The sequence below is a fragment of the Urocitellus parryii genome, chromosome 5 (genome assembly GCF_045843805.1).
Source record: "Urocitellus parryii isolate mUroPar1 chromosome 5, mUroPar1.hap1, whole genome shotgun sequence".
Classification (NCBI taxonomy): Eukaryota; Metazoa; Chordata; class Mammalia; order Rodentia; family Sciuridae; genus Urocitellus; species Urocitellus parryii.
The window spans coordinates 210,477,574-210,498,556 of record NC_135535.1 but is presented as its reverse complement, the minus strand read 5'-3'; the positions used below and the strand labels follow the sequence as shown (position 1 = coordinate 210,498,556).

Sequence of the window (20,983 nt, the reverse complement as noted above, 5' to 3'; positions counted from 1 at the left end):
GGCCCAGCCCAGCCCTGCTCTGAGTGGATTGGCTTCTGCAGGTGGGGTTCATAGAGGTTGGGCCAAGCAGGAAGGGTCAGGAGCAGAGGCCCCAGCCTTGCTGTGTCCGGACGCACACCACCCACGCCTCAGTCTGCACTCCAGGACCAGCTCACAGGACTAGTGCGCCAGCGACTCCCAGACCTCCTCTGCAGACTGGGATCTCCCGGGTGGGTGTCGGGGCTGGACAGCTCTTTCAGATGCACCAGGGAGGCACCACTTCTCAAGGACAGCCTTGCCCATTCCCAGGGCCAGGGTGTGGGAGCAACTGGGGGCCCAGTGCCACCGGCTCTGGGAGCAGCCATCGGACTGACTAGATGCAGAGGATTCGCTCTCCACCTCAGGCCCTTGGTCTAGGGGTTCAGAGCCTCTGGCCCTGTGATAATCATGCGTGGCTGGGGAGCTGCCTAGTGACAGCTACTTATGGGCTCCCCTCACCCCAGGAGAGGGACCAGACCCCAAGTCCTAGAGCAGTGCCCCAGCAGGATGGGCTAAAAGGGGACGCCTGGAGCAGGGGGCTCATGGGGACCTCCTCCCTGCTGCAGGCCCCTCCTACTCAGTCCCCAATGGTCACTGCCAGGCCCTGGAGCTAAGGAGTGCAGTTGCTGCAAATGACCATGGACAGAGGGCAGGGTCAGCCTTTCCAAGCTGTTGCTGGGGACCCAGGGTGGGGTGCTCACACGGCCTCACCCATTCCTTTCATCCTGGGGGAGGAAGACACCCCCCCACCCCGGGCCTGGATAGGTGACAGCACCTGCTCAGGCTGAGGACATCCCTGAGGATGCAGATTTCACCCCCCAAGCAGGCACCTGGGGCTGTGCAGCTGCCCAGCTGTGTTGGCTTCTGAGAAAACCAGGCTCCCCTCTGCCCAGCAGAGCAGCCTGGAAGACATCAGCCTCTGTCCCGGCCCCCGACAGAAAAGTCCCCTTGGCCCAAGTGGCTGGGAAGAGTTCTTCCCCAGCTCAGGCCTTCCTGGGACCCTGGGCAGGACGCAGACATTCAGGATCTGTTCCCATGTGACCACTGGCTGACACACAGTGGGGTCTGGCTGCCCTGGGACTCCGCTCCTTCTGAAGTGAAAGCCTACCTGTTGTTCCACAGGACCTCGGGGCAGGATCGAACGTGGGAGGCCGAGCCCAGGACAGAGCGTCTCAGTCCTTGCCGTCACAGGGGCTGGCTCCTTCCTCCAAAGCCCCCTCCCTTATGCAAGCTCCCCTGTCCTGCTGTGGATTTTCAAAGGTTCCCAGGACCCCAAGGTCCTGGATGATGTCAGGGTCAAGCAGCCCCAGCCAGCTCCTTCTGGAGACTGTTGTGTGAGATTCTGCTTGAGGACAGGTCTGGGAGCCATGCCCTCTGCACCTGTGAGTAGGCTCAGGGCCACAAGAAGCCACGAGGACCGCTGTGGGCAGGCAGTGGTGGAGTGACGGATCAGAGTCCGTCCACTGCCCCACCAGGCCTTCCGGAGGAGGGTGGCGCTCTGGCGATGCAGAATGCTCCTGTACAACCAGGGACAAGCAGGGCCACCACCATCATTTGTGACGGGAGCCCATCAAGAAGCCGGAGGAGAGGCTTCACCAGCAGAAAAGCATGTGGACCTACCCACCTACACTGTGTTCCCTCTGCCCCAGACCCAGGCGTCCACCAGGAACCAGGTGGCGGGGGCAAGATGGGGAGGCTGGACCCTCGGGCCCACCTGGAGGTGGTCAGTCCTGCCAGGTGACGGTGAGCGAAGCTGTGGCATGGCCCACCTGAGACCAGGAGCACGGTCCTTCCTCACATGGGGGGCTCCAGGCTGCCTCCGTCCAGCCAGCGGCACACGCGCGACCGCAGGGTGGCTCAGGTAGAACCTCAACAGACTTTATTCTTTCACATTTAAACAAAGAAAAGGCAGAAGACAGATTTTCTCTTTTCCTTTTCTTCTTCCTTTTGGTCGTTACAGTGACGGGGAGGGAATGCTCTTACACAGCACCGCGGAGGCGCCTCGCAACGTCAGCGCCCGTCTCTGAGGCCTGCCCTTCACCTCCTCCTCACTGTGCCGTGAGCTGGTGGCAACATCTCCAGGACAAGGTGGCCTTGCAGGTGGGCTGGGCACGGGGGAGACCTGCGCTCTGGGAGGAACGTGGGGGAGACGTGGGCGGGTCCCCGGCTCTCAGCTGCCCTACGACCCTGCACCCAAGGGCTGGGGAAAGACAGGCAGACGTGCAACTTGGTTTTCCTCAAGCTGGCAGGGCAGCCAGAGCTGAGCAGCCAGGACCGCCATGCCAGGAGAATGCTCCATGGCTGGACATGGCCACCCACACCAGTGGCTAGACTGGCCAGGGAGGAAGGCCCTGCTCCGCACAGGAATGCCTGAGCCCGGCAGCTATCTGGGCCTGACACAGGAAGCCGCAAGCTTGTCACTGAGTTCCTGGGACTTCCAGCCAGGGATATTGTAGCCTGAGCCACAGGCCCATTCAGCTGAGAGGAGCCGCCGTGCCCTGGGCTTGTCCCCTCCCTGGACACACCTGCTGCTCTGGGGGCTTTGCACCAGGCTGACCACGGTGCCCAGCGTGTCTCCACACATAGCCGGCCAGAAGGCACGAGAGGTCCCTCGGATGGAAGTCAGAAGCTCCAGGATGACAGCCGTGCCCTCACCATCAGTGACCTTGGGGAAGCAGAAAGGGGCACAGGTTACCGTGGACCCAGGGGCTGGGAGGCAGGCCCCTCGGGGCCAGAGCACCAGCCCAGAGACTCTGCCACAGTCTCTGAGCCAGCCCTCCTGGGCTCTGTCGCTCTCCACTACCCTTTCCATGTCCATGAGTCCACCTGCCCTTGACCTCGGGTGCCCAGGGTCTGGCTGTGCCTGAGGGGAGGGGGGGTCTTCAGTGGCTGGACGGCCTGGACCACAGGGCTAGCCCAAGTCCAGCACAGAGAAAGTCACGTGGGTGTGAGGAGCAGCCCACTCTTCTGGCTTCTTCCAGCCACAGGCTTACTGTGCAGGGGAACCCAGTGAGTCTCTTTGGGACCCTCCTGTGCACTGACCACCCCTGCAGGGACATGCCCCTCAGCACCTGAGCCTGGGGAGGGGTCCCAGGGTCTCCCTCTACCAGGACACAACCCTCTGGCCCTGGGGGACACAGGTGGGAGAGGGCAGACCTGCTGTGGCCCACTCAACACGGGAGGCCAGCGGGTGCCGAGAACTGAGACACAACCACCCGGAGCTGTGTGGAGCAGCTGAGGGGAAGCCTTCAACACCACAAGCCCCCAACCTAACGGGCGAGGGCACCGAGGCTGGGGACAAGGGAGGGGCAGGACCACAGTGCCCACCAGGAGGCAGCGAGGCCAGGATCAGCCCAGAGAGCAGAGAGCCCAAGTTCATCTGCGGCCTGGGCAGGGGCAAGCTGCAGGCATCCCTATTCAGCACAGGTGCATGTGTGGCTGGGAGCAGGGGACACAAGAATGCCAACGCCTCCTCTGCTACAGTCACCAACATCATCTAAGCTGAAAAGTCAAGAATCAGGAGCCGCCATTCAGAAACCTGAAGACGTCCTCAGCACTGGGCACGGTACCAGAGAACTGCACTGAGTGTGTCCAGGAGCTCCCTGCACGTGAGGCCAGGCCCACGCTTTTCCACGCAGGTATGGAGAGGTGATGCAGGCCCACGGGTCTTCCACAGAGTCCAACATGCATCTCCCAGGACCCCCACACTGGCCCCTTGCTCACTGCTCAGGGGGGCTGGTCAGCTGCCCAGGACCCCTATTCCCCTCTCCAGACAGACAGACCATAGGTGGGGGACTTACCACCCAAAAGAACCCTCTGCTGAAGGCAGGCCTGGCCCCAGTGGCGCACTGGCCTCCCCAGACCTTCCCACACAAGGCTGCACTGGCCACCAGACAGCCAGGCAGGAGTGGACGGTGCCTGCCCAGGTTCTAGGGGCTCAGGTCAGGCCCTAGGCAGAGGAGTGAGGGAGACCATGGGAACACTCAAGGCTGCACAGCAATCTCCGTGTCCAAGAGCTCCAGGAGGCTAAACCTGTGCCCACCAGGTCTACACAAGTCCAGACTCCAGTCCCGAAGAGGTCCACCAGGCAGGGTCACAGCAGAACGGATGGCAAGGTCGGGTTAGACCCCTGCTTGGTGACATTCCTCAGGGTCCTAGGATAGGAGGTGCCCTGGCCACACTGGGCAGTCTTTGAGGCGTGCAGGACAGACCCCATTTCCTGCCTGCGGCCTCCTGCTGCTGGGAGCTGTGGTGACCACCCTTATCCAGAACAACTCCATCCCAGGGCCCTGTCCAAGGAAGCACCCAGCCTTGGTGAAGTGGGCCAGGCACTCTGGAAAGTGATACACGCTGACCTCACACACCCCAGGCCCCAGGCGTGGTGATGCAGGGGCTGGACCCTCACCCAACACAGCCCTGCCAAGGGACTCAGCAACCTGAGAGTGGGCTGCCTTGACGGCAGAGCCACCAGGGTGAGCAGGCAAAGCCCCTTGCAGTGACCTCCAGGCAACAGTGGGCCACCTCTGTACTGGGGGCTTGGCGGGTGGGTAGGGCACACTGCAGGAGCTCTGGCTGGGCATGGGTCAGCAGCAGGGTTTCTAGGTCACCCTGCACTGTTTGCAAAGAGTGGAACCACAGAGGCTTCGGCCTGTGTGGAGACCCACTGCTGCCAGGCTAGGCCCTCCAACCACCACCCAGTGCCGGCACCCACCTTCTGCAGGGCCCAAGACAGGGGTGGACGCCTGGCCCAGCTGTGCTGCTTGTGATGACTGCAGCCCCCCCCCCCTCAGTGCTGAGCAGGGTGGGGCACAGGCTTCGACTGTACAGGGAAGCAGCCACCCATGCGCTCCCAGGAAGTGAGGATGGCAACGGCCCGAGGACAGTGGTGGGGTCAGGATGCCTCTAGGAAAGCTGGGCAGGCCAGGATAGGTCCCTTGGTCTGGGACACTGCTATAGGAAGTCCCTTCTCCTGAAGCCTGACCCGGCTTGAGATTGGACCTCTCTAGACCTGGGCCCGGCTTGTGCAGGCCTGACTCACAGCACCTACTGGACAGACTGAGCATCCGGGAGAGGTGCCCCAAGAGGCCAGGCCTCCACCGCTGGGTCCGATGGTTACATGGCCCATTCCCCTCAGTCCAGGCCTGACCACCCCCATCCCTGATCTCTCTACAGGGAGGGCAGGCTGTGTCCAAACCAGAGCACAGACCCTGTGGGAGGGCCCAGGCCTGAGCCAGGCCCCACACCCACCCCAAGGCCACCTTGGGCAGCAGCCCTGCCCTAGCCAGCTAAGGCCCTGACTTGAGGCCTGAGAAATCATCCCTTGCAAAACAGTCCCGCACCGCTGAGCCCCGGAGAGGTCAAGGTCACGGCACCCCACAACAGGTCTGTTCTCTCAGGGTGATGGTCACACCCCTGGACTGAGCTGCTGCCCACGACACAGACCAGCAGGGCCTAGCACAGCCAGCGCTCCGGGCCATGGCATCTGTGCCCTGCTGGCCTGCTCTGTGGTGCTGCGGGGGCTGACGGGCACATGCCCCACTGCTCCTGGGTTAGTCTCGGCCACCAGTCCACCCCACGGCCTGCAGCCAGGGTCCACAGTGAGTCCCAGCATGCCTCCCTGCAGCCACGCCACCTCCTCACTGTTCCCTCCTTGGTCACCAACCAGCACTGTCCCCTGGGCATGGACATCCCTCACGGGCAAGGGTGAGCCCCAGGAATCTGCAGACTCCTCCCAAATCCGTGACTGGTCGTGAGGCGGGTCCAGTGGCCCCAGATCTGTGGACACCATTCCTGGCCTACCCTGCCCCACCCAGGCTGCAGCACATCTGAGGACAGTCACCCACCCTGGGCAGGTGTCCAGCTTACAGAGTGTCCCTTCCAAACCCCTGTGAATGACCAGGGCTGCTGGCAAGGTCTGACCGCTGTAGGCTCTCTGTGGGCTCTGGGTGGGGACAGTCATACCTGGAAACTGCTCCGCCCACCCCTTCTTACTGGGGACTCTAGGATTTACAAGGGGCCAAATCAGGGCAGCTATGCTTCACTGCAAAGAGACCGCACCGCACGTCCCTGCCGACAGCCATGCTGCCTCTGAAAACGCCAGGTGTCCTTCAGCCGCAGTCCTCCTTAGGAAAATGCAGGCCTGGGGAGGATGGCCCGGGCTCTCCCCCACAGTGGCCTTCAGAAGGACCTTCCCGCTCCTGGCAAAAGGAGCAGAGTCCATGCCCACAGGCTGGACCCCAGCTGGGGCTGCAGAGAGGGCAGAGGCCTCTAGGCCTCCAGGACTTCACAGAACTGCTCTGGGGTAGATCCTCAGACCCACCCCATTCCTCCACACCAGTGCCTAGGCATCAGAGGCCAGCAGCTCCCTACCCAGGGAGCAGCTGTGGGCTACTGCCCAGGCCCCCAGGCCAGTGCCCCTCTGAACCTGCTCTGCTGAAAGCTGAGGGACAAACCAGGAGGCAGAGCCACGGGAGGGGACTGATTGGCCCAGGGCCACAGGACTGCCCACAGAAGCACAGAGCACACTACGTCTCCAGAACCCAGAAATCTTAGAGAATCTTTCAACCAAAAGTATAGCTGTGAGATGGTGCGATGTCTTCACCTGGGGACAGGAAGGCTAGGCCCCGGCACGAAGGGCCTGCTGGAACCGCTAGGCTGCTCTCACCACCTCTGGCTGGCTTTGGGGGGTCCTCCCCGGTGTAGTATAACAGCATAATGCCACACCGATAGGCATTCTTTAAGATAATTTACCGTGTGCACATACGGACTTTTACAGGTGTGAAATCAATAATTGTGGGGAGGACCCAAGAAGCAACCAAGGCACTTGGCATTAGGGCATCTCACTGGAGAGAGGGGAGGGGACAGGCAGGGGTCACACCAAGACAACTGGGCCCCAGAAACCCAGCTCCTAGAGGAGCACCCCAGAACTGCCTGCCCCACCTGCCCACAGGAGCCCACCCGACGCCCAGAGGCGGCAGCAGGCACAGGCTGCTAAGTGCTGGGGTGGGACAGATGGAGCCCCACAGCGGGCTCAGAATCACAGGCCTTAGCTTCCTTCTGGAACAAAATAATCACCACCTTCCTGGAGGACCTGAATTCCCTGGAAGCAACGTGGCAGGCGGCTGACAGCCATCCTCAGGAGAAGGAGGACATTTTATTTAGAGCTGGAAGAAAGAGGAGCTGGCTTGCAGCACTCAGCTCCAGGTGCTGCTCTCAGGACTCGCCGCCAGGGCACCCAGGAGAACCGGCTCCCAGCGCCTGTTGGTCTAGGGTCACGCTCTGGCCCCACCTAGCAGGTGCACCACCAGCACCTGCCGGACTCAGCCCGTGGCTCCTGATCTCTAGCCTCATTTCCCTGGGGGAATCGACCTTGTGGAGGGGGAGGCGAGAGTGGGGGTGCTCCCAGGACTGGTTGCCAGCAGATTTTCCCAGCCCCCGCATATCCTTCTGGAACCATGGTTTTCTACATCCTGCACAAACCCCTGCAGAACCTCCAGTGCAGGAGCTCCAGCGCAGCCCCAGGCAGGGGCGGCACCTGACCTGAGGCTGACGTGGACCTCCAGCACCCACAGATATTCACGCAGCACATGGGGAATGTAACTTGGAGAGGAGGAGTGAGGGGGGGAGCCCTGTGTCAGTCCTCCCCCCTGGCAGGGGTGCTACCTGCAGTGGTGCATCTTTGCAGGTGTCCTGAGGGTCTTGAGATGGCTGGATCACCCTAATTCTGCAAGGGAGCCCTCAATGCCACTGGGGGGCCTTCACCAAAGAGGGGAGGGAGATTCAGTGCTGAGGAGGAGGAAGAGCCAGCAAAGACCCTGGGGGTCCGTGGCCACGGGGGGGGGGGGAGGGCTGGAGCCCCCAGGTGCTGGGAGGCAGGAAGGACCTTCCTCAGAGTCTCCAAGGCTGGGCAGCCCTGACCACGCCTTGGTGTCAGACTTGGTTTCCGGGAATGTGAGAATGAGTGTTCCCCCTGTGTGGCAGTTTGTTACCGTGGCCACAGGAAGCTCATGCAAAGGAGCCGGCTGATGGAAGCCGCAGCCTGATGGACCCCAGTGCAAGAGCACCTGCCCCAGGGAGAGGGAGGCGTCCTGCCAGCCAGCCAGGGAGGGAGCTGGGGCCTCTGAGAGGCTGGGCCTGGGACGGCCCTCCACCCCCTCAGGGAGGAGCTGTGGCTTCCAGCCCACACCCCAGCCACAGCCACAGCCCAGTGCAGGGCCCTGGCCACCGGCCCGCTCTGCAGCTCTGCCCCAGGAAGGGTCTGGGCTCCCAGGAGAGCACAGAAGGGTCCCCATTGGCTCCCACAGCTCCCAGAACACATGGGCAGGTGTGCTGTCTCTGGCCAATCCTTGGGAAGACCTTGGCCTCTCTGGGCTTGCCCTGGGTGACTGCCCACCCAGCACCCCAGCCCTCTGCGGTGCTGAGTGTGCAATGAGCAAGGTTCCCGTCCAATCAAGATCAGCCCCAAGGCTGTCCCTCCAGTCCTCAACTGGCCACCTCTCCCCAGGCTGGCCAGCACTGCCTGCTCTCTGCCAGACCCTCTTCCTGCCCCCAAACTGCCACTTACCCTCCTGTGACCTCTCCACTTCTCTTGCTTCAAAGGCCCTCCCCTCAAGCAGCCCTGGGTGGCGCTCCACCTGCCCCTTTTCAGGTCTGTCCTTGTTCAGTTACCCCGGACGTGGGCCCACACCTTGCCCCAGCCCCAAGCACCGAGCTCTGCACTCTCGGCTCTGAGATGCCTCAGCCAGACCCTGGACACCTCTCTCGCCAGCCAGCTGCACCCACTCCAGTCTGGGTGGTTCTCATGGGCAAGGGGCTGGCACCCCCAGTTCCAGCAGCAAACACAGCACCTCTGCGGCTCCTCTCCAGGCCCAGCACTGGCCCATCACACCCTGTGCTCAAAGCACAAACAGGAGCTGCTCACTGGCCGCGTGCATTTCTCCAGGCAGAGCTAAGACTGGGTCCAGCAGGCCCAAGGCCCCCTGGAATGGGGCCAGCCCTCAGAATGTGCCCTGGTGTTCCTCTGCCTTGTGCACCACCCACACCCTCTAAGCTCCCAACTGGCCCTCAATTAGGGGTCTCAGCTCCTGTTGCCCCTCCAGGAAGCCTTCCTTATCCCAGTCCAGGCTAAGGCTCCTGCTGCTGCTCTGCCTCAAGGGCCTCCTGCCTCCTCCTCTGCAGGTCTGTGTGTGATCAGGGTGAAGACCTCCATGACTCTGCCCACTCTCTAGCCCACTCTGGCCTTGTTTGCCCTCAGGGGTGCGGACGGGCTGGGCGGAGCAGGCAGATAGGAGGGAGGCTAGTGAGGACCAGTGCCAGGGCCTTGAGCACCCAGACGGATCCCTCCAGGCACAGCGGGTCCGGGAGGTGGGGTGTAGGCAGGCTTGCACAAGGTCTCTGGGAGTCCCCATTCCTGTCTCTAGGGAGAGCCGGCTGGCCAGCTCCTGCAGGACCCCAAGCAGTACCAAGGGCAGGGGCATTGTGCCTGCCCATCCACAGGAGTGTGCGCCCTGCCGCCAGGCACAGGGACCCCCTGAGAGCTGGTTTCCAGACTCCCATCCCCAGCACAGCCTCTGACCTCACTCCCTTGTGCCAAGCCAGACAGGGTGCAGTGGTCACCTCAAGGGAGTTTGCCAGTGGGTCACCCACAGCCCCTGGCCTGGCCATGACTGTCCATGGAGCATGGCACATGGGCACTGCTCCTTCAGGCATGAGGCAGGAGCTGCTGTCACCCCCATGACACAGGGGGCTGTAGCCTCTGTGCCTCCACCCGAGGTTGTGGCCTCAGTGGCCTGGGCCAGGGCTCACCAGGAGCAGCACCAGTCAGCCACAGCAAGGACACTGCCTTCTGGTGGTGGTCCCCACTGAGGGCCCAGGAGCCTGCCCCCGAGCCCAGCCTGGCAAGGGTCTCTCAGGGATGGGTGTTGTGCTCTGTGCCCTGGGAGGGTGGAGATCTTGTTCATCTGCTGTCACTCTCCTGACATGCCTGTGCCACCCCCGAACCTCTGGGAGCTGGTGCCCCAGCCACCACCATCTTCAGGCACTGCAGCTGACCTTCCCAGCAGGCCTCCCTGCTCTCCCTCCTCTTCCCAAGAGGTGCCAAGGTGCCCAGATGCCAGCAACCAGGCCCCGCCCCGGGGTCCCCATCGATCTCTGCTCAGGGAAGGGATCCCCAGGTTCCCTTCCAAAGAGCAGGACGAGGGTTGGCCCCAGCAGTACTGCTGACACTTCAAAGCCAACGTCTGCCAGGGGACCACCAACCCACACCAAGCAGGAGGCCCGGGGCTGTGGGCACCAGCTCTGGTCAGGGCTGAGCATGTGAATGGCCTGGGCGATGGGCACCTGGCTCCCAGCCTGATCCCTAGGAAACAACAGCCAAACACAGATCAGGCAACCACGGCTGAGCACCTCCACACTGAGGGGACCAAGCGCCCCACAGGCCCCAGAGCACTCAGGCTGCCGGGCAGCACGTCTGGCCCAGGCACGGCCCCAGGAGAAGCAGCCTGTGTGGCAGGCAAACCAGTCGGGTGAGATTTTTCCTTTGCTTCCGGATAAACATAGGCAGCCCTGAACCTACAGGGCTGCATTCTCTGACCCAGAGCCTCCCCTTGCTGGGCTTCCCAGAGCCCACCAGTCCACAGGAGGAGCCTGCAGGTGGCTGAGTCCCTTGTAACTGAGTCCCCACAGCCAGTGTGACTGGAGCTGGAGGGCGTGCGGTGAGGGCTGAGCTGGGCTCCACCCTCCTCTGGAGCTGGGCTGACGGCACCCAGAGGGGCATGTGTGAGAGGAGCCAGCAGCCTCCATGCTAACTCCAGACTAGGTCAGAGCAAGGACCAGCGTGGAGTCAGGGGTGAGGACTGGGCAGAGGGCGAGGCAAGAACAGGTGCTGCAGGTCAGCCACCAGGCCAGGCCTCGGTCACCTGGCCTCCCTCTTTCCCCTCTCCACGGGGGCTCATGGCTCAGGACAAGCACCCTAGACATGTGCAGGCGTGCAGAGGCTACCGCCCACACCCACACGCCTGTGCACCCGCCAGGCTCCCACAAAGTGCCCAGAACTGACGGGAGATGGGCCTGATTTGTGTCTGGACTCCTGGGAAGGAGGCAGAGGCACCCCACTGTCCAGGCGGGGAGGACAAGGCCAGGGCAGAGCCTGGACAGCCAGGCAGCCTTAGAACCAGCCCCTGTGACAGGCCCCCATCACCACCTCCTGTCCTAGGACCCCAATGCATAAGGCAGAGCAGTGACAGGGCTTGAAGCCCACCGGACCCCTTCTCTAGCCAATCATCAGTCAGCCCTGCTAGGACCTGAAGGATGGCCACCCAGGAGGCCAGGACTCCAGGTGGATGGCAGAGGCAGATGTGGTCACTGAAGGTCACCAAGACAGGGCAGAGGCGCAGCGGGGACAGTAGATGGACAGCTCCTGTCCCGTGTTTATCCGGAAGCTCCTGTCCTGGCTGAGTTAGTTGGTCCTCAGTCATGAAGACCGGCACAGAGGGTGCCAGCCAGGAGTGGGGGCAGTCTGGTACTAGCCACCAGCCAGGCAGGAACATGCCCAGAAACAAGTGCAGGGGAGGCTGCAGCCCTCCGTGCCTTCCAGATGCCTTACATGGGGGCACAGACTTGCCACCCTGACCCCCCAACTCCGTAGGGGTGATGTCCCCCACATGGTGACACCCTCTGCCCCTCCCATGTGATGAGGTCCCGAGTGGCACAGGCTCCCTTTAGGAACCGCTGGTGACTCTGACGTGGTCCTCCTGGGGGTGGGCAAGGAGGATGAGACCCTGACTCCAGGAACAGGCTGAGCACCTCCTAGGACCTGGAGCACCTGGCCACCACAGGTCCCCCACCAAGAGCCACGACACCCAGCTGTCACGGGGAGGCAGACCAGGCAGGAAGTGCACCTCGCCTCCTTCCTCTGTCAAGCCACGCGGCACAGTGTGGGGCAGCAGGAGCGCCAGGCCCTGCTCCAGGCTTTGGGAAGGGGTGCAGGCGATCCCCCAGAGTGCTTCCCGCTCAGTCCAGCAGCACCCCTGCCTCCAGTCCCTCAGAAGCATGCGGAAACCCTTCCCGGGGCTTCTTTTGGAAAATGGCTGCAAGACTCAACCTCGCTCTGAAGTAGCAGCTACGAAACTGGCCTACTCCAAAGCCCCTCTGCAGTGAAGCTGGGCCCTCAGGTGACAGAGCCAGGGTGGCCCCCTCAGAGCAGCCAGCCATGGGCTGGGCGCACCTCGATGCAGATGAACACGAGCTCAGGACAGCGCCAGCAGACACACTCACCTGGTCAGGGAGCCAATGTCATGTTTCAAACTGGGTCAAGAGCTCCCTGATTTCTGGGGCCACGTGTCGCGCGGCATTCGCAGCCTCGGTTATAGCTTTCCGATACACCCCCTTCTTCTTACGGTTAAATCTCAGTTTGAAAAATTCAGAGAAAGGGGAGAGTTTTGAGATAGATAAGAATGATGTAGTTGGAGACCCAAACCATGAGACTTTTGCTTCTTGCCAAGAGGGCTCTCCATCCTCCTTCTGGCCAAGGCTGATGTCAAGGACACGTGCTGGCCACCAAGGAAAACCATGGATCTTACCCCACACGACGTCCCCTACGGCCACCGTCCTTCCGTCTTCGGTAACGCACTTGGAGACGCTCTGAGTGTGCAGCCTGACTGTGAGGGGTGGGACTGTCTGGTTAGCGTCCCTGGAGGAGGAAGGCACGGAGGCACCGTCGCCGGATGACAGGTCCCCTGTGTCTGCAGACGTGACTTCGGAGCTGGAGGACTTGGACTCGTCCAGGCTGTCGCTGCTACACACAGACTCGCTGGTGCAGTCTGCCCTTCCTTCCGGGCAGTTGACAAGAAAAGCCAACCCCTCACGTCCCTGTTTACCTTGGGGACACCTCTTGAAGTCATCGTCCTCGCCAGAACTTCCAGAAGACAAGTCCTCTAGCCCATGGGCAGAGCCGTCCGCCAGGAGGGCCGGAGGGCTGGCCCGGGGACCTCGCAGGCAGCCGCTCAGCTCCTCCACCAGCTCAGCCCTGTACAGCGGCTCCTGTTCGCCATCCCCCACGCGGTGGGGCTTCAGGCGGATCTTGGGGGGCGGCAGGTCCAAGCCAGCGGGCACAGGACGGGTCAGCTTTAGCTTGGGGATGGAGGCCAAGGGCCCACTGGGCAGGCGGTCCCCAGGGTCCCTGGGCTCCATGTCCCGCGGTGCCTCGGGGTCCGGGCTGCCATTGTACAGGGCCTGCTGGGGGCAGAAGGGCTCCAGGGAGCCGTGCACACGGGAGGGGATCTTGACCACCTCGCCCTTGCCCTGGGGAGTGCTGTAGGAGATCTTGATGACGGGGCTCCGAGGGACCTGCTCCCCGGGAGCCCGCTCCTCCTCCCGCTTCTCCCTCTTGCTCCTCCTCGCAGTGGCCGCAGCCACCGGGTTGCCATCCTCGGGCTCCTCGGGCTTGCGAGGCTCCCTGTCTGGGCCGCTGCCCAGCCTCCGGCGGGCCCTGGGGGCAGCAGGGGGTCCAGGGCTGGCCTCCTGGGGACTCACGGTGCTCTTGCACTTCTCACAGAGCACCTGGCGAGGCCGCAGGCGGATGGTGCTCAGGATGAGCCGGCCCGGGTCACGGTTGCGGGATAGACGCCGCCGGGTCCGCTTGATGGTCCTGGGCGGAGGCTGTGGCACCCATTGCTGGTAAGTATTCCTGAGCCAGAGTGGGTGAGGGAAGGGGGCGCCTTCAAAGTAGGGCGGGTAGGGGGGCAGGCTCCCAGCAGGCAGCGGAGGCACCAGGGGTGGGGGCGGCTCGGGGCCGGACGTCCTGGGGAGCTGGTCCTCTGAGGGCTGGTCCCTGCAGGGAGGAGTTGGGGAGCCTGTGCCCAGCTGCATCATCTCTCCATCCCTCTCCTCAGGGGCCTGGCCGCGGCCGCTGAGGGCAGGGGCATTGTCAGCCAGGGACAGTGGAGCCAGCGGAGGCAGCCCAAAGAGACCGGACCTGGCAGGGGAGACAGAGAGAGAGAGAGAGTGAGCAGGGAAGGACTCCAGCTGCCCCCTGCCCTGCTGCCTGGACCCACTCTCAGCAGGCTGAGTGGCGGCATGTGCCAAGTGCTGGGTGGCATCCCTGGGCTGTGACTGAGAAGCAGGCCCCTGTGAACTATCTGTCCTAGTGTGCAAGTGGACGTAGGCACATCAGGCCCATGACATGTGGCCTGGAGGCTGCTTCTCTGATCAGAGCATCTGAATCTTGGGCTGTGGCCACCAGGGAGGAGAGCTCATAGCTGAGCACTGTCAGGAAGCCTCAGAGCAGGGTCTGTGTTCAGAGATGTGGACGGCCTGACCTGACCTTGCTCACTGGCTCCCCTCCCTCCTCTCCAGAGGGGCTGGGGATTTCCAGGTCAGCCTCGAAGTCCTTAGGCCTGTTCCCTGGAGCAACCAAGCCCTGGGCATCCGATGTGCATGGAGTCGGGGGGTGGAGCTGCATGTGGCCAGGTGCAGAGCTGCAGCCCCAGCCTCTGCAGCCCAGAGAGGACAGCGGCAGCCACCAGACCAGAGCCCTCCCAGGCTCTGTGACCCCTCAAAGCCCAGAGTCCCACGATTGGCCCCAGCTGCTTTAGTGGTCCTCAGGGCTGTGTCACCCAGCCTCCCTGGCCATCATGACCTAGAAGGACCTTGCTGCCCAACTGCTGCCCCCAGCCCTCACCCTAGAACTCATCACAGGGCTGCAAATGTGGGGGGTGTTAGAGAAAGACGAAGTGAGAGTCCCTAGCCCCATGGAGCGGAGCTCTGAACAGAAGCCTAGTGGGGGGGCTCAGGGAGCTCTGGGAGGTCTGGATGGCAGTGAGCCCCCCGGGAGCCTGGGCAGACCCCTCCCTGGGAGTGGGGAGCGTGGCACCCCAAACACACAGGTTGAAGGTGCCAGGACAACAGGGTCCCTGCAGCTGCTAGGGAGGCAGGCTGCAGGGCAAGGACTCAGGGCTGGTAGAGTTCTTCCCAGGGCCCCTGCCAAAGCACAGGTCCTGCTGCTTTCACAGCACCCAGGCTGTGAAGTGGGCTTCCTCTGGTGTCCTCCTCCCCATCTGTTCCCCTGCCCATCGTCCACAGCCTCCCCACAGGTCCCCCACACCAGCCCATGTCCCAGGCCAGCCTTCCGAGGCAGCCTTCCTGCCAGTCAGGCCCAGGGATACACAGCCCGACTGCTGGGCAGCCCTGGCCCGTTGTCCACCCAAGTCCCAGCTCATCTCTCTACAGTGGCCTCCATCTTCTCTCCTGGGGGATCCCAAACATGTTCTGCAGCCTCCTCACCTGCTATCTGCACGGCAGGCTGGGCAGGGTGGGGTCACCCCAGCAGACAGGCCCTACAGCTCACATGCCCTACGAGTCTGCCCATGCATGGCACAGTCCCCTCAGGTGGCACCTGCATGTTTAGGATGGACACACAACTCTTGGCCAGAGACACCAGCCCCAACCCAGGCACAGGCTTGCCTACCAGACATAGGCCAGGGGCTGGTCCCTTCCAGCAGGTCACCCTGGGATGCCACAGCCAGGCCTCACACCATCCCCTTGAGGACCCCAAATCACACCACCCTCTGACAGCAACAGCCCAGGACAAGAGAAGCTGGCCCTGCAGAGATGGCAGTGACCCTGGCACAGCAGGCCGCCACGCTTCCTTCCTGGAGCTGCTGCCCTGCCAGGGCCACACCCACCCCTGCCTGGCGGATAAACAGTGGGAAGGGCTGCCCCCAGGCTGGAGCAGACCTGGGGCCCAGCAGAGCTCACAGCACTGGCCTACAGGGACTTGGGCTCCCTCCGCTCTTCAGCAGCCCACAGATTGCCCAGTGCCTCCATTCCCAGTTGATGGATGGGACAGTGAGGTTGACCAGAGAATCTGCCCCAGCCGAGTGGTCCCGTGACTCCGGGCCCACGGCCTCCAAAGCATGGAGACAGCCTTGGCACAAGGTGGTGTCTGGGAAGAACCCCAGCCTTTCCTGGGCCCAGAAGCAAGCACTGCAGCTTTGGCTACCCACAAGGCCCAGCATGGCTGGCACTGTTCCAGTCCCAGGGACAGAGGCTCCCTGGCCTGGCAGTACCCACAGATGACACTGCAGGCCTTAGAGGGTGATAGAAGTGGGCCACCCGGGAACCAGACCAAGCCTGCCAGATCCCTCCTGGAGTCACAGGGCCCACCAGGTGGATGCAGCCATGGAGGACCCCAATCACACCACCATCTAACAGCAGCAGCCCTGCACTCAGATGGAAAGCAGGCACATGGGGAGGGGCCCTGGGGACTGTGGTGAGTCACCAGGGTGGGGGCCCACACAAGGCTAGCCAGTGTCTCCATGCAGAAAACTGCAGGGACCCAGAAGCAACCTTCAAGACAGTAAAACTTGGGCAGTTCAGAGTCAGGGAGGGAAAAACATGTTTTGAGGAAGATGGGGAAACTGAGGCAGAAATAAAAAGCTCAGGAGGCTCAAGTTGGGGGAGTGGGGAGAGACCTAAAAGCAGGAAATGGGACAGAAACCCCGAGCTCTCTAGGGTCACCAAGGTTCTCTCCCTCTGCAGGGTGTGCTGCAAGGACGAGGCCAGGGGTATTGTGGCCTAGCCCAAGGTCCTCAGCAGGACTCCAGTGGCCGAGCTGTGTCCCTAGGGACCAACCTGAGGGTCTTGGCACAGCTGTCCACTCACAATAGCCCAGGCTAAGGCCAGCCCATGGGCAGGAGGAGCAGAGCCCTGGCTGCCTGCCTGAACTCCAGACTACCCCAGCCTGTGGCCGTCTCCATCTGGTTGTCCCCGCCCCGCTGCCTGTCCTCAGACCCGGGACACACAGGCTGCTGCACCTGAGTGGCAGCCGCTGCTCTCCCCACGTCTGCCCTGGAACTTCCTCCCAGCCTCTGTGGGAAAGCCATCCTGCTGCTGCCAGCTGCCTGCTACCTGCTGCCTGCAGGGGCCGGGAAACATGGGGTGTGCAAAGCCGAGGAGCCCATGGAAACCTTCACAAAGTCATGGTGCCAGGAGCATGAGCCTCAGGATGGCCTGAATCCAGCACCAAGGCCCACCTGGGCACCCACAGTCTTTCTGCAGCCCTGCAGACAAAGAACTGCAGGGCCAGGGCACAACAGAGTCCAGGAGCAGAAAGGCCCTGCAGGAAGCAGGACAGGCTGCCCAGACCTGCCGGGAGTTCGAGGCCTCCCAGGCCCCCTCTTCTCTGGGAGTCAGGGCAAGCAGTTTGGCAGGACAAGCCACAACCTGGACACAAAAGCTCCTTCCCCAGGGTACATACTAGGACCTGCCCCACCCTATGAACGCGTAAGTCCTGCAGATCCTGGGAAGCAAGTGGAGCCCCCTGCATCCTGGACTCCAAGACCTATCAGCATCCTTCTCTAGTCTTCTGGGCTCCCCAGCAGCACCAGCGAGGCCCTCCCCCACTCCTCCTCCACCACGTCTCCTCACCTGCTTGCTCAGACAGCACCCCATGGAGAAGCTACCAAGACTAGCATGCCTGCAGGGCCCCTGCACACCAGTCCTGATGCTCGGTCCCTCCGGCTACCTGGGGGTAAGGGGGACATCGCCACACCACTGCATTCCATCCTGGGAGCATCCACTGGCAGCTGAGTCTCTGTCCTGAACAGCGGAGGAGTATGGGCCAGGACTCAATGCCCTTCTGATGGGGGACAGGCAATAGTTGGGGTCCTAGTCACAGGATGGCACCTTGACCTTCCCAGCACACAGGACCTGGGTCTGTGTGGCAATCCACTGTGTGTGACCCACACGAGCTTAGATATCAAGACTGGAGGCACTGGGTCACCAGGCCATGGGTAGGGACCCTTTTATCTTCTGTTCATAAGACCACACCCGGGACATCTGCTCTCCTCAGGCCACCACTCAGCTAGGGGCTCACCACCTGAGGTTCTCAGCCCACTCCAACCTCCAGACACAACTCAGTCATCAGAGCTGTGGAAGGGATCCTCAGATTTGCCAGGAAGTAGACTGCGGGAGCAGCTTGGGCTCAGTCCCTGAACACAGTGGGTGCTCGGTGAGCACACATGAGTGCGTGGACAGACCCAGAGCAGCTGAGAGCTGTTGCAGACCACACTGTAGTCTGACAGCAGATTCAAAATGCAAATGCACACTGTGAAGACCTGAGCCCAAGCCGGCAAACAGGAGACGAGAACCAAAGGAGAGAACACCCGAGCTGGCCCTGGTTCAGCCCTCCCACCCAGGAGCCTGTGTAAATGAGGCCTGTCCCACCTGACCATTTAACTCCAGCAAGGGGGACATGCAGTGATCAACCAGGCCACCAGGTAAGCATCTGAGCCAAGGAAGCTGCTCTGATAGTTACCAACACCATCAGCACCCAGAAATAGTGATCTGCCCTGAAGACAGCCTGCATGACACCTGGCTGCTCCAGGACCCTCCGGCTCCTCTGAGAAGGGTGAACATGGATCATTGGAGCACCAGCAGCTCAGATCAGGAACTGGGCTTCCATAGCAGAGTGGCCAGGCACTGAGGAGACACTGGCACCCAGGGAGGGCAGGCACCTGGACCCTGTAGCACGAGGACAGCACCCCACTGCCCATAGCATCTGGACCAGCTTATAAGCTGTGATCTGGTTCTTGCTTGACAGGCAGGATGGTAAACATTAGTGTTGCAACTCATAATATTGTGGGTAGAGAACTGGAAACAGAAACAGGGGAGGCCAAGGAAGGCAGAAGCAGGGGCAGTGTTGGGACCAAGCCTTGGAGGGCTAGAGGGGCAAGGAAAGCCAGGTTTATCCTTCAGTTCTCCACAAAGATGCAGGGGCAGCCAAAATCAGACAGAGCCCAGGCAGAGCAGAGCTGCACCCACCGAGACCCAGCTCCTGGCTCAAGGTGGCTCTGGCTGTGGCACTGATGCCCCCACATTCTACAGCTGCCAGTTCCCAGGTCCTGGCCTCAGCAGCTCTGCTTCTTTCCCTGATGGGGTATGGATTTGTAAAACAGTCAGCCCCAGGTCTCAGGGAGGGGCGCCCACTGCTCTGCAGTCAATAAGACATCTCCACTGTGAGCTGAGGGTGTTTCAGCCTACCTCATTCCTAGTCAGGGAGCCCAGTTCAGGGGGCACCTCAGCTGCAAATGCCCCTCTCCAGGTAGGAAAGACAGTGTGCAGCAGGCCCCAGAAGAACAAGGAGCCATGGGTGGGGGGGGGGTCACAGACACCCCAACCCTGGCTCATAGCAGCTCTCAGGTGGCTGTTCTGCAAGCCCCTGAGTGTCACTCCTTGGTCAGGCACTCCCAGTGGTAGCCAACACAGAGCAGGGCAACAGTCACACGGGAGGCCATATGTTAAGTCACATGACTTGTGCATAAATGGCTTCTGGCACATCTAATGAAGAGATAATGTCAGCGGGATCACTGTCAAAGAAGGACCATCTCTGCTCTGTTCACACCACTGGAAAGACCTGGGCTTTGGGGAAGCAAAAAGTTGGCCCTTTCAGATCAGGGGCATCCACCGCTCCTAGTTCCAAAATAAAGCCCAGCAAGAGAAGAGATGATTAATGCCTAATCATTTATCTGGCAATGACAGCGCACCACCACGTGACGGGTATTCAGGAGGCTCTTCTGTGCTCAGGAGTCCCTGCAGCCAGTGCACAGGTGCGTGTGCAGTCAGGCCGCCCCTCTGGCAGGGACACTGGCCCCATAACTTATATCTTCTACTCCTCCGCGCGGGCTCCGGGAGCCGCGGCAGTGTTTCACACCCGGCACAGCCACAGCTGCTCCCCACCAGCCGCTCCTACAAGCCTTGGGACCCACGCAAAGACCGGGGCTCCTAAGCGACCGGGCAAGGCCATCACACAACTGATCCCTCTTGAAGGATTACAATTCTGCAAACAGCCAAATTCAACAGTGCGGCTGAACAAAGAAAAGTGTGTTAATTACTGCAGACCTGCGGAGTTCGCCCGGCTCCGCGTGCGCCAGGGCGGGCCTGGCCCCGCAGACCCCTCCGCCCGGCCGCGCGTTCTCCAGCCCCGAAAGTCGCGGCGACTTTGGGAGACAGCCACTTTTGCCCCCCGCCCCCCAGCGGCAGCCAGCTCGCGCGCCCCGAAACCCTGGCCGGGCGGAAACCGAAAGCCGGCGCCCGCCCCGCCGCCCCGCCCCAGCCGGTCTCGGGTCCCGGGTCCGGCGATAGAGTGTCCCCGGGGACTCCGGGGCGTCCCGGGCCCGCGCCCCCGCCCCGCTCACTTTTTCGTGCAGTCCAGCAGGATCCCGGCGAAGCTGCGCTCGCCGCAGCTCACGGTGACCACCAGCGCGCCGTTGACGACCTGCTCCACCCGCACCGGCAGCCGGCAGCCGGCCCGCGGCTCCATGCTCCCGCCGCGTCCCGAGGCCGCCCCCGCCCGCCGCCGCCGCCGCCGCCGGGTCAGCCCCGCGTGACGCCGCCTGACGTCACAAAGCTTGCTCGGCCGGCCGCCACGGCGGAGCCGGCCGGGGCGCGCGGCCGCGGGCTGGGCTCCCGGGCACGGGCCAGCCGCCCGTAGCGTGTGCCCGGCTGCCCGCGCCTACTGGCGGAACTGGGCTGAGAACGCATTGCGGAGCCCCGCGGGGCGGGCAGGGGGCTCGATAGTCTCCGCACGCTGGCCAGCAGCGTCCCCTGGTCCGGGAGGCCCTGAGAGCCAGGAGCTGAGGGGCAACGAGGACACTCGCCTGGCCCTTGGCAGGGCTCAGACCCTTTCCCCGGGTCCTATTCCTGGGGCCCTCCCCCCCTTGGCCCTGCCCTGGGCCCCTCCCTTTCCTGTATCACGGAGTTCCCCTGCCTCGGGTCTGCGCCCGAGTCTCCGAGTCTCCGACAGCGCCCCTGCAACGGCTCCCGAGGCCGCCGGGCACTGAAGGGAGGAAGTCCCTGGCGGCGCGCAGGAAGCCGGTCGGGCGGGACAGAGGAGACCCGGGACACAGAGAGGGCACCGCAGGCACCCTGCAATGGCTTAGTGTTGCCCTGGCCTCGTGGGAGAGGCAGG

General features: G+C 62.6%; 1 protein-coding gene across 2 annotated transcripts; it reads right to left on the bottom strand.

Moving 5' to 3' along the window:
* Window positions 1-1,901: 1,901 nt before the first annotated feature.
* On the bottom strand, window positions 1,902-20,360 carry Pwwp2b (PWWP domain containing 2B). Of its 2 annotated transcripts, none has more exons than XM_026410282.2 (3): window positions 20,211-20,360; window positions 12,292-13,990; window positions 1,902-2,683 (listed from the first exon to the last, which is right to left on the bottom strand). In XM_026410282.2, exons 1-2 carry the CDS (start codon window positions 20,333-20,335, stop codon window positions 12,310-12,312), a joined length of 1,806 nt encoding a protein of 601 aa, XP_026266067.2. In that variant the 5' UTR covers window positions 20,336-20,360; the 3' UTR covers window positions 1,902-2,683; window positions 12,292-12,309. The 2 variants fall into 2 exon arrangements, with proteins under 2 accessions (XP_026266067.2, XP_026266068.2); XM_026410283.2 differs by having other exon boundaries at window positions 12,597-13,990.
* Window positions 20,361-20,983: the final 623 nt, after the last annotated feature.